This window comes from Otolemur garnettii, unplaced genomic scaffold (genome assembly GCF_000181295.1).
Source record: "Otolemur garnettii isolate 467f Iridium unplaced genomic scaffold, OtoGar3 scaffold00050, whole genome shotgun sequence".
NCBI lineage: Eukaryota > Metazoa > Chordata > Mammalia > Primates > Galagidae > Otolemur > Otolemur garnettii.
This window is the reverse complement of record NW_003852445.1, coordinates 8,167,339-8,180,105: the sequence shown is the minus strand read 5'-3', so window position 1 is coordinate 8,180,105 and position 12,767 is coordinate 8,167,339. Positions and strand designations below refer to the sequence as shown.

Sequence of the window (12,767 nt, the reverse complement as noted above, 5' to 3'; positions counted from 1 at the left end):
GTGATGCCATAGCACTCTACCCAGGGGGACAGCTTGAGGCTCTGTCTCAAAAAAACAAAACAAAACAAAAAAGAATGACCTTGAACTCCTGAGCTTAAATACCTCTCTTGCCTCATCCTCCACAGGGGCCAGGATGACAGGCATGTACCACCATGCCAAATTTACTTGAGACAGGGTCTTGCTCTGTCTCTCAGGTTAGAGTATAGTGGCATCATCATAACGTACTGCAACCTCAGCACCTGGGCTCAAATGTTCCTTCTGCCTTACCCTCCCCAGTAGATGGGACTGCAGGCATGTGTCACCACACCTGGCTAATTTTTCTATATTTTATAGAGACAGAGTCTCTCCCTTGCTTTGGCTGTATCCAACTCCTGGACTCAAGCAATCCCCCTCCCTCAGCCTCCCAACATGTTCAGATTATAGGTATCAGCCAGTACACCTAGCCTGGAGCACTTTTAAGACAGAGAGACCTATAGAAAATGCCATGTGATGACAGAAGCAAAGACTGGCGCCATATAGGGCAAGCCAAGGAATACCAGGCATAGATAATCACCACAAATCAGGGAAAGAAAGGAAGGATTCTACCCAAGTCTTACAGAAGCATAGCTCTACTGACACCCTGATTGGACTTCTAGCCTGTAGAAATGAGAGAATCAATTTCTTTTGTTCTAAGCTACCATGTTCATGGTATCTTGTTATAGAGGTCCTAGGGAACTAATTTACATGGACGTAACTAGCAATGTTTTTCTTTTTAAAATTACTTGGCATACCATTTATTCTGCTTCTTCCAGAGGAAACTGTGTTTTCAGCTCCTTGGCTCTCATCTGATGGAGAAGGAACTTTTACAGTAGCACTGAGATGTTGGTTTTCCTGCTTTTCATGATTTTGCAATTCGGTGTAATCACTTACTTGGATCTCTGAATGGTCCTGCCAATTTTAAAAGGAAATAAAAGACTTAAATGCAAATTAATCACTGCATTCCCAATACTGTACCAAAATGAAAGGGGAAGAGCTTAAAGGAATAAAAGTAGGGGCTTGGTGCCCCTGGCTCACTGATTAGGGCACTGGCTGATTAGGACTGGGCCTGCTAAATGACAACAACAACAACAACAACAACAAAAAATAGCCAGGCATTGCAGCAGGCGCCTGTAGTCCCACCTACTTGGGAGGCTAAGGCAAGAGAATCTCTTAAGCCCAAGAGTTTGAGGTTGCTGTGAGCTGTGATGCGAACAGCACTTAATGGAGAGCAACAGACATAAATCAATTTCTTTTGTTCTAAGTGAGATTCTGTCTCAAAAAAAAGTAATAAAAGTAGGAGATTGAGACTTCTGAGCAATGGACTTGGGTCTTGCTCCACCAAGTATCATGAAAATGTAAATTTGGGAATAAGAGACACCCGGGAACATTGGAAAGCATATAAGAAATGGTAAAATCAGCTTTCTTAGGGATGATAAACTAACATTAATAGACACATATAGTCTACTGATCAAAAAATTCAGACTGTGTTTAGTAAAAGTTAACTAGTATGGAAGGATAAAGTAGAATAATAAAATCAGAATCTAATTAAAGCAAGTGAGGGAAGCCCTTCGCTAATCATATGACCACAGTGCTGAAAGACTACAAGGTTATCACCAGGCCAGAGGCGAGTTAGGAAAGAGAATTAAATGAAAAAATCAAATTCAAGGCTCAGTGCGGTGCCAGCCACATACACCGGGGCTGTCAGGTTCAAACCCGGCCTGAGCCTGCTAAATGATGACAACAACAAATAGCTGGGTGTTGTGGCAGGTGCCTGTAGTCCCTATCTACTTGGGAGGCTGAGGCAAGAGAATCGCTTAAGCCCAAGAGTTTGAAGTTGCTGTGAGCTGTAATGTCACAGCACTCTACCACAGGCAACATAGTGAGACTCTGTCTAAAAAAAAACAAAAAAAAACAAAACTAAAATCATATTCAATGTTGGTTTCTCTTTTTTTTCTTATTCACTACACCTCATTTAAGAAAATACTTAATGAAATATGCTATTTATTCAAATGCTTAATCTGTGCTTAATACTTAAGAAGTGCTTCTTGAGTCCCTGGCCCCAGATGCACTGAGCAGCTAGACTTGGGCGTGGGCCTTCGTGGAGCTTATAAGTACAGTGAACTTACAACCATCTGACACCATAACAGAATTTAAAAAGGATGTTCCCTAAGAACATCCTGGTGTTGAACAGGTGGTAGCTTATTTTCAGTTTGTATACTTCCATTCACCTGGAAGTCAGGGTTCCCATGGACTATCTTGTGTCTTCTCCTTGTTTTGGTGACATGGGCAACTGGCTCTCTGTCACCGTGTTCCTGATTGTTAATCTGTATCTCAGTCTCATCACAAGAGGATGCAGAAGTTTGACTTTCATCCTGAAAAAAAGAAACATTAATTTTCCATGTCCGATGTACAGAGATATAATGCTAGGGACAATCAGAACTCAATAAAAACATATGACATATGCAAAAAGATAATTTTTTTTGTTTTTTTTTTTTTGAGACGGAGCCTCAAGCTATCCCCCTGGGTAGAGTGCCATGGCATCACACTCACAGCAACCTCTAACTCCTAGGCTCAAGCGAGTCTCCTGCCTCAGCCTCCCAAGTAGCTGGGACCACAGGCGCCCACCACAACGCCTGGCCATTTTTTGGTTGCAGCCATCATTGTTGTTTGGCGGGCCCGGGCTGGGGATTCGAACCCGCCACCTTAGGTGTATGTGGCTGGCGCCTTAGCCGCTTGAGCCACAGGCGCCGAGCCAAAGATAATTTTTTATCTTTTAAACTCTAGCAATAATTTTTTTATTTTTGAGACAAAGTCTGAAGCTATCACGCTGGGTAGAGTGTCATAGTGTCATCATAGCTCACAGTAACCTCCAACTCTTGGACTCAAGTGATCCTCTTGCCTCTTTTTTTATATTTTTAGCAGAGATGGGGGTCTCACTCTTGCTCAGGCTGGTCTTGAACTTGTGAGCTCAAGGAATCCACCCACCTTGTTCGCCCAGAGTGCAAGGAATATAGGCATGAGCCACCACACCCAGCCTCTCTAGCAATAAATTATAGGCAAGGACAAGAATTAGCGTATTTAAAAAGAAACAATCACATTTAATAACCTGAGATAATGAAGTAAGCTAGAAAAATGTTCCAAATTATCTTAGTAAGAATAAATTGAGAAAATTATTAAAAGTGCATTAATTACGCCAGATGTGGTGGTTCACACCTGTGATCCTAGTGCTCTGGGAGGCCAAAGCAGGAGATCTCTTGAACCTTAGAGCCTGAGCAAGAGTGAGACCCCATCTCTATTAAAAATTGAAAAATTAGCTGGGCATTGTGATGGGTTCCTGTATTCCTAGCTACTTGGCAGACAGAGGCAGGAGGATCCCTTGGTCTCAGGAGTTTGACGTTGCTGTGAGCTAGGCTGACTCCTCAGCATTCTAGCTTGGGCAATAGAGACTGTCTCAAAAAAAAAATAATAATAATTTACTGAATATTCACTGTGTACCAAATACTGTGTTATTGCTAATAATAATTATAGCTAGTATTACAACTTTATTGGGCTAAGTATTTACATGGGTTATCTCAAAGCCTATGAGATAGGTATTGTTATTATCTCAAGGTTACAGATGAGGAAACTAAACCTCTGAGAGCCCAGAGTAACTTATCAAAGGTAAAAATAATGAAGGAGCAAAGCATTTGAATTATCATAAACTAAAAGTGAAATGCTGTAATATGAAAACAGTGTAGTCAAGTTCCATAATATTTATAATACCCCTGCTTATGCAAGAAATCATTGCACTGCTGGGTGTGGTGGCTCTCTCCTATAATCCTAACACTCTGGGAGGCCAAAGTGGATAGATTACCTGAGATCATGAGTTTGAAACTGCCCTGAGCCAGAGTGAGATCTCATCTCTAAAAAAATAGCAAGGCTGGGCTGTGCCTGTGGCTCAATGGGTAGGGCACCGACCCCATATACCAAGGGTGGCGGGTTAAACCCGGTCCCAACTGAACTGCAACAAAAAAATAGCTGGGCTGTTGTGGTGGGCACCTGTGGTCCCAGCTACTCAGGAGACTGAGGCAAGAGAATCGCCTAAGCCCAGGAGTTGGAGGTTGCTATGACACCCTCGCTAGAGAGGGTGATAAAGTGAGACTCTATCTCTACAAAAAAAAAAAAAAGAAAAAAGAAAAAAAAAGCTGGGCGCTGTGGTGGGTGCCTGAGGTCCCAGCTACTGGGGAGGCTAAGGCAAGAGAATAGCTTGAGCCTGAGAGTTTGAGGTTTTTTTTTTTTTTAAATATGAAACACTTCACAAATTTGTATGTCATCCTTGTGCAGGGGTCATTCTAATCTTTTCTGTATTGTTCTAATTTCAGTATATGTGCTGCCGAAGTGAGCAAGAGGTTGGGTTTTGTTGTTGTTGTATTTTTTTTTTTGAGACAGAGTCTCACCCTTGGTAGAGTGCCATGGTGTCACAGCGCACAGCAACCTCAAACTCTTTTGGGCTTAAGCGATTCTCTTCCCTCATCCTCCCAAGTAGCTGGGACTATTAGGTGCCCGCCACAATGCCCAGTTATTTTTTTTGTTGGCAGTAGTCATTGATGTTCAGCTGGCCTGGGCTGGGTTTGAGCCTGACACCCTTGGTGCATGTGGTCAGCACCATAACCACTGTGCTACGGGCACTGTCCCAAGTTTGAGGTTGTTATGAGCTATGACAACATGGCACTCGAACCAGGGCAAGAAAGTGAGACTTGGTCTCAAAAAAAATGAAAGAAAAAGAAAAGGAAATCAATGGTAATGATTGCCTTCATATTACTGGGGAAGATTGGATTTATTTTTGAACACAATGCAGGGAAAACTAACAATGTTTTTAATATTTTTGGACAGAAGAATCGACTGTTTTTTCATACCAAAGTGAAACCTGGAAGGATTAAAGATTTACATGTAAAGAGTAAAAAATGAAAGTATAAAAGCACTAGAAAAAATATACATGGATATATTATCATTAAGGAAGGAGGAAGGCATATTCTCTTACCTAGAAACTATAAAAGAATGGCTTGATTTGGTTTTGATGTTTTTGTATCTTGTCATAAGTTCTAATAAACTAGTACACACATATGGCTAATAAAAAAAAAAAAAAAAAAAATTGGGGCGGCACCTGTGGCTCAAAGGAGTAGGACACCAGCTCCATATGCCAGAGGTGGTGGGTTCAAACTCAGCCCTGATCAAAAACTGCAAAAAAAAAAAAAAGAAATCAAACACTAAAGAGATTATAATGAAAAACAATTTGTTCTCTGCCCACCCTTACTATTTGTAAGGCTTAATTAAGTTCCAGAAGTGATATCACTGATTAAGTTCACTGGTGATATATAAGTAACCTTTGCCATGTACCGTGTTTCCCCGAAAATAAGACACTGTCTTATATTTATTTGTTCTTGAGAAAACACACTAGGGCTTATATTCAGGGCATGTCTTCCTCTCCACACAGAAATGCATGGCGTGGCTATGCAGATATGTTGCATAGCCACGCCCATCACTAGGTCTTATTATTGGGGTAGGGCTTATATTTAACAAATGCATAGAAATCCTGCTAGGGCTTATTTTTTGGGTAGGTCTTATTTTTGGGGAAACACGGTATTTGGACCCTGCTGTCTTGCTTCTGTATTTTTTTTTGAGACAGAGTCTTACTTTGAGTAAGAGTCATCATAGCTCATAGCAAGCTGGGTGTGGTGGCTCACTTTGGGAAGCCAAGGTGAATGGATTACTTGAGCTTCAGGAGTTTGAGACCAGCCTGAGCAGGAGTAAGACCTGTCTGTAAAAACAGCCAGGCAGTGTGATGGGTGTCTGTAGTTTCAACTACTTGGGAAGCTGAGACAAGGTGATAGCTTTGAGGCCAGAAATTTGAGGTTGCTGTAAGATATGATTGCACAGCACTCTACCCAGGGTCACAGAATGAGACTCTATCTCTAAATAAATATGTTAAATACATAATAAAACATAGCTTGCAGCAACTTCAAACTCTTGGGCTTAAGCAATCTTCTTGCCTAAGCCTCCTACTGAGTAGCTGAGACTATAGGCACCCACTACTATACCCAGCTAGTTTTTTCTATTTTTAATAGAGATGGGGTTTGCTCTTGCTGAGGCTGGTCTGGAAATCCTGAGCTCAAGCAACCTACCTTGGCCTCCCAGAGTGCTAGGATCATAGGCGTGCCTGGCTGCTTCTTTGATCTACACAACTGATGTTTTATCACTCATCTAAGCTCATTACTAACAGATTCACCACTTAGGAATCCTGTATTTGATTAAATTTTTTCAGACCAGAGTCTAACTGCAATTACCCTTGGTAGAGTGCTGTTGGTATCACAGCTCACAGCAACCTCAAACTCTTGGACTTAAGTGATTCTGTTGCCTCAGCCTCCCAAGTAGGTGGGGCTATAGGCACCTGCCACAACGCCCAGCTATTTTTTGGTCCAGGCTGGATTCAAACCTGCCAGCTCTGGTATATGTGGCTGGTGCCCTAGCCACATGAGCTATAGATGCCAAGCCGAACTTCAGTCTTTCTGACTTCAAATCTAGTTCCTTCCCTACTCATTCATATCATGCCATCTTTCATTACATTTGGCAACTAGTACTTAGCCTTTGCATTTGTTTAAGAACATCTTATCCAAGGCGGTTTCACCATTTGCAACAAATAGTTATTATGAATGATCTCTTTGGTAATAAATAACATAGGTTTTTTTTGCAACAGTCTCATTTTTGTTGCGTAGGCTAGAGTATGGTTATTATAGCACACTGCAACCTTGAACTTTGCAGCTGAAACTCCTGCCTCAGCCTCCTGTGTAGCTGGGACTATAGGTGTGTACCACCATGCCTGGCTAATTTTTCTCCTTTTAATGGAGACAGGGGTCTGTCTCTTGCTCAAGCTGGTGTGGAACTCCAGGTCCTCCCAACTTGGCCTCCCAGAGTATTAGGATTGCAGGAGTGAGCCATGAGGCCCAACTCAGCATGTCTTAAATCATCACTAATTGTGTGTTAATTGTTCATTACCTAAATATAATTGTTTTGCTAGCTTATGGGTGATGGAAAAACATTACTCACCTGATTATCATTTTCTTTTCTTGCTTCTTGTTTAAGGTGGGCTTTTAAGGCTTTTAGCAACTTGTCTGCCTGCAAAAAACAAACAGGAACAGGTAAGTGCCCAAGGGGGAAGGCTCAGGCTGTGAGAGAACATACCGTGTTTCCCTGAAAATAAGACCTACCCCCAGAATAAGCCCTAGCAGGATTTCTATGCATTTGTTAAATATAAGCCCTACCCCAATAATAAGACCTAATGATGAGCGTGGCTATGCCATGTATCTGCATAGCCACACCATTCATTTCCGCCCTGAAAATAAGACATGCCCTGAAAATAAGACATGCCCTGAAAATAAGCCCTAGTGTGTTTTCTTGAGAAAAAATACATATAAGACAGTGTCTTATTTTCGGGGAAACATGGTAGGTGGGCTTGGACACAGGCCAGTTCTCAGATAAAGATGTATTGCCTCTAGCTGTCAAGATCTGAAAGATATAGCAGAGAGAGTCAGAAATAGAAAAAAGGGTAGAGAAATAGCACAGAAATAGCAAAGCCAAAGATGAAATTTGAGGAACTTAAGTTCAGAGTGGCTGGAGCATGGAGCTATTGGAAGGAATAGTGAAAAATAACGGCAGGAAAGACGGCAGGGGCCTGATCTTGCCAGGCCTTGCCAACCATTTAAGAGTGTGAACTTACCCTTAGGGAAAAGGGCAATCTCTAAGGGGTTTGCCACAGGGCAGTGGGTGACCAATTTTGAATTTCTCAGAATGATCACTCTGGTTTCACAATGTGCAGGATGTATTTAATGGGGATAAGATTGAAGATAGGGAAACAGCTAGGAGGCTGTTTTAGGAAACCAGAGATGCAGTGGCCTTAACTAGAGCAAGGCTAAGGCGCCAGCCCCATATGCTGGAGATGGTGGGTTCAAACCCAGCCCCGGTCAAAAAAAAAAAGTCATAACCTTCTTAGGAAGTAAAATCTGTGTTACGTTCGGGGTTGATGAATTGGAAAATTTGTTGTGCCCTGGTTTCTGGGTTAGGTAGCTGTTGAAGCATGGTGGGGTTCCCTATGATGTGGAATGAAAAAGGGGGAGGGGCAGAGGCAAGATGGCCAACTGTAGCCAGCTTTCCACAGAGACTCTCACAGAAGGAGAGTTAAAGGACAGAAGTTTAGCAAGTAAGGTGATGGTTTGGAGCTGACCCAAGACAGAAGGTTGAAGAACGCACATCTACCTGGCTGAGGCAAGCTGTGACCCCAAGAAAACAAACAATAGGTACGAAATCCATTGCTAAGCAGATGGGAGTCCCCTCTCCCATGAGAACAGCTTGAAGTTATACTTTTTTTTTGGCCAGGGCTGGGTTTGAACCCATCATCTCCAGCATATGGGGCTAGCACCTTACTCCTTCGAGCCACAGGCACTGCCTGAAGTATACTTTCTTTCTTTCTTTTTTTTTTTTTTAAGAGACAGAGTCTCACTTTATTGCCCTTGATAGAGTACCGTGGCGTCACAGCTCACAGCAACCTCCAGCTCTTGGGCTTAGGCAATTCTCTTGCCTCAGCCTCCTGAGTAGCTGGGACTACAGGAGCCTACCACAAAGCCTGCTATTTTTTTTCTTGTTGTTGCAGTTTAGCCGGGGCTGGGTTCAAACCTGCCACCCTTGGTATATGGGGTTGGTGCCCTACTCACTGAGCCACAGGCACCATCCTGAAGTATACTTTCTATAAACAAGTGAGCAGAGTTCAGATCTCCTCCTATTTTATCCCATGGAAGATACTCTCTAAAAACCAGAACTCCTTCCCTAGTGTGCCATGGCACTCTCCCACCAGGCATAAAACTGTATGAAACTGTATATATTCTCTACCTGCAATTCTTAACTTCCAGTACACCCCTACACTTTCACTCTGAGGTCTGAAAGCCTGTCCCCCATGGAGTCCAGATTCTTGGGCATTTTCTCGAGAGGTGTGGACAAGACCTGGGCTGTTGCAGGTCTGTGATGATTCTGCAGCACAGGTGAAAGGAGAAGACTGTGGACTGAGGGAACCGTTCGGGAGAGGGAGAGGCAGTGCTCCACAGCACAGAGTAGCAGCAGCGGGAATAATACAGCTCACACCCCTGCGGATATTTTAGAGAGACATTCTCTGCCTCTTTGGGCAACCAGAGAAAGCTGGGCATCTTCTCCGGTGGCAGCCACTGGCGGAACAGAACTGGGATGGAAACACAGGTCCTATGAGTAAAGGGTATGTCTGAGTAGTACCTGCCTGGGTGGGGTGCAGCAGGGAGAGACTAGAAAACAGGTGCAGAGAGGGCATACTCCCAGGGTGGGGCTAAGACAGAAGGACTACTTTAGTGAGCCCAAGAAGCACCCAACTCCACAGGATCATAGCTGAGACAAAAGTAGGCAGGGAGAGAGGCAGGAACTAATAGCTAAGTGTAAGTTCTAACCATGCCTGCCCCAACACAGAGTGCAACAGAGATAGCACAGCCAGCAGTGGCACAGACCGGGGCTGAGATGCAGTTTCTATGAACTCAAACAGTGCCTGGTCTACAGGGGAATATAGCAGGGACAGAAACACAAATTCTGTGAAAATAGAAGAGTCAACAATATCAATCAAGGGCAGGGCTGGAACTGAGTAAACCACCCCAGCTTCCATTAAGCACCCGAGGTTTTCAGGCCTCAGTTCCCCCTGTTGGATGGTGGCAGAGTGCAGCAGCCTGGCTGAGGAGACATAGATTTCCCTGTGATGCAGGCAGGAGCAAACCACTGGAGGAGCATCTGCTCATTGGAGAGAACTGTGTCATAGCCCTGCGGAGTTACCAGTGACTGGGTGTGACAGAGATGCAAGATGGGGAAAGAGGCATCAACCTTCCCAGACTAATTCATTTGCTGGGTGAGTCCTTCTGACTCCATGGAGCACCAGAGTGAGTCACTCAAGCTGCCAGTAGATCCCTGCTATCTAGTTGCTGGGGACCTTTTGAACTCTTCCACTTGAGACTGGGTGCTGCCTGGGACAAATGATTTGGATCTCTTGAACTGGGCCAATCACTCGAGGATGATACAAAGTGGTAGCCTGGCTAGTATGGTTGTGGGAAGGTTTGATTTTTCTTTTCCAGTTGTTGCCCATGGGGGGTGGGGTGACTTAATTGCTTAATTGTGTATTTCTCCACAGCTGAGACTTCAACCCAGAGTAACTGATTCACTAGGGTAGGACAGAGAACAGCTGAAAACAAGACAGAGCCCCTTAGTCCCACCATACCAAGCAAGTCCCTCGTGTCTCAGGCCATAGCACTGTATGAGTCCTTTGCAAAGCACCAGGGGAAAAGGTACAGACACCAGTCCCAGCTCTTGGGCAAAGGGCTGGTTAATCACTACTCCAGGATGATGAAAGGCAAGTGGAAAGGAGTCCCCAACCTAACTTCACCTTATCTGCTCATCTAGCCAAACGGTGTAAAATAATCATGGGGCAGAATCAGTGGAAAAATTCTGGTAACATGAATAACCACAGTAGATCAACTACCCAAGGAGCAACATGGTGGACACGACAGAAGATTCCATTCATAAACAAATGGCTGAGATGTCAAAAATTGAATTCAGAATTTGGATCACAAATAAGATTAATAGAACAGAGGTAAAGTTGGAATTAGAAATACAAGGAGCATTTCAAAAGTTGTCTCAAGAATTCAAGGAATTCAAAGACAAAGTCACCAAAGATTTTGACACATTCAGACAAGAACTGGCAGCCCTCAAAGATCTGAGAAATACAGTAGAATCCCTCAGTAACAGAATGGAGCAGGCAGAAAAAAGGATTTCTGACATTGAAAACAAAGCTTTTGAATGCTCCCAAATGATCAAAGAGGAAGAGAAGTGGAGAGCAAAAACGTATCATTATCTCATAGAGCTCTGGAATAATTTGAAGAAAACTAATATTCGCCTTACAGGAATTCCTGAAGGTGATGAGGTTGTTACAAAAAGCACAGATGCTCTACTTCATGAGATAATGTAGGAGAACTTCCCAGACATGCCAAGAGCTTCTGAAATTCAGATAGCAGATAGTTTCAGAACCCCAGTATGACTCAACCCAATTAAGACATTTCCTAGGCACATTATAATTAACTTTGTCAAAGTTAATATGAGGGAGAAAATTCTGTAAGCAGCCAGACGTAAGAAAACCATATCCGACAAGGGGAAGAATATTAGAATGACTGCAGATCTCTCTGCCGAAATCTTTCAAGCTAGAAGAGGGTAGTCATCAACTTTTAATCTCCAAAAACAAAATAACTTTCAACCCAGGACCCTATCCAGCTAAACTGAGTTTCATTTATGATGGCGAAATTAAATACTTCATTGACATTCACATGTTGAAGAAATATGCCATAACTAAATCAGCTCTCCAGATATTCCCAGACCTATCCTCCATAATGACCAGTGCAATTCTGCACCACTAAAGGAAACTCACTCAGAAACTTTTGATCAAATTCCAACGTCCACAGTGGCAAAAGAATAAAAAATGTCCACTGGAGTTTCAAAAAACTCAATACCCAAAATTCTACCAGGCTTATCAATATTTACAATTAATGTGAATGGTTTAAATTGTCCTCTAAAGAGGCAAAGATTGGCTGACTGGATAAAAAAACTCAGGCCAGACATCTGCTACATACAAAAATCTCATCTTACCTTAAAAGATAAATATAGACTCAGGGTGAAGAGATGGTCATCTATAATATTTCAGGCAAATGGAAAGCAGAAAAAAGCAGATGTTGCAATTTTATCTGCAGCTACAATAGGCTTTGAGCCAACAAAAGTAAGGAAAGATAAGCATGGGCACTTCAGATTTGTTAAGGGCAACACTCAACATGATGCGATTTCAATTATTAACATTTGTGCACCCAACCAGAATGTGCCTCAATTTATAAGAGAGACTCTAACAGACATGAGCAACTTGATTTCCTCCAGCACCATAATAGTCAGAGATTTTAACAGTCCTTTGGCAGTGTTGGATAGATCCTCCAATAAGAAGCTAAGCAAAGAAATTTTAGACTTAAATGTAACCAACCATTCAACAACTGGATTTAACAGACATCTACAGAACATTTCATCCTAACAAAACTGAATACATATTCTTCTCATCAGTCCATGGAACATAATCCAAAATTGATCACATCTTAGGTCACAAGTCTAACCTCAGCAAATTTAAAAGAATAACCAGAATCAAGCTGAAAAATCAGTTAAGGACTCTATTGCATCTTCTTAGACCATCATGGAATAAAAGTTGAACTCAGTAACAACAGGAATCTGCATACTCATACAAAAATATGGAAAATAAATAACGTTATGCTGAATGATACAGACAAGATTAAGAAAAAAATTACCAAAGTTTTGGAACAAAATGATAATGAAGACACAAATTATCAGAACCTCTGGGATACCACACAGGCAGTCCTAAGAGGGAAATTTATAGCACTGCAAGCCTTCCTCAAGAGAATGGAAAGAGAGAGGAAGTTAACAACTTAATGGGACATCTTAAGCAACTAAAAAAGGAAGAACATTCCAATCCCAAACCCAGCAGAAGAAAAGAAATAATCAGAATTAAATGAAATTGAAAACAAAAGGATTATATAACAGATCAATAAATCAAAAAGTTGGTTTTTTGAAAAGTTCAATAAAATAGATAAACCTTTGGCTAACTTAACCAG

The 12,767-nt window shown here is 42.3% G+C and overlaps 1 protein-coding gene and 1 non-coding gene across 2 annotated transcripts in view; both read right to left on the bottom strand.

Annotated features, from left to right (window-relative positions):
* Positions 1–12,767, bottom strand: part of NUSAP1 (nucleolar and spindle associated protein 1) — a 51,669-nt gene that overhangs the window by 26,559 nt on the left and 12,343 nt on the right. The window contains exons 2-4 of the mRNA XM_003791736.2: positions 7,102–7,170; positions 2,247–2,390; positions 771–927 (exon numbers count right to left, since the gene is read on the bottom strand). Coding sequence (XP_003791784.1) covers positions 771–927; positions 2,247–2,390; positions 7,102–7,170 — 370 coding nt within the window. The remainder of the gene's footprint in view (positions 1–770; positions 928–2,246; positions 2,391–7,101; positions 7,171–12,767) is intronic.
* Positions 4,297–4,403, bottom strand: LOC111725960. The gene has a single exon (XR_002773891.1). It is a non-coding gene; the product is annotated as a U6 spliceosomal RNA (small nuclear RNA).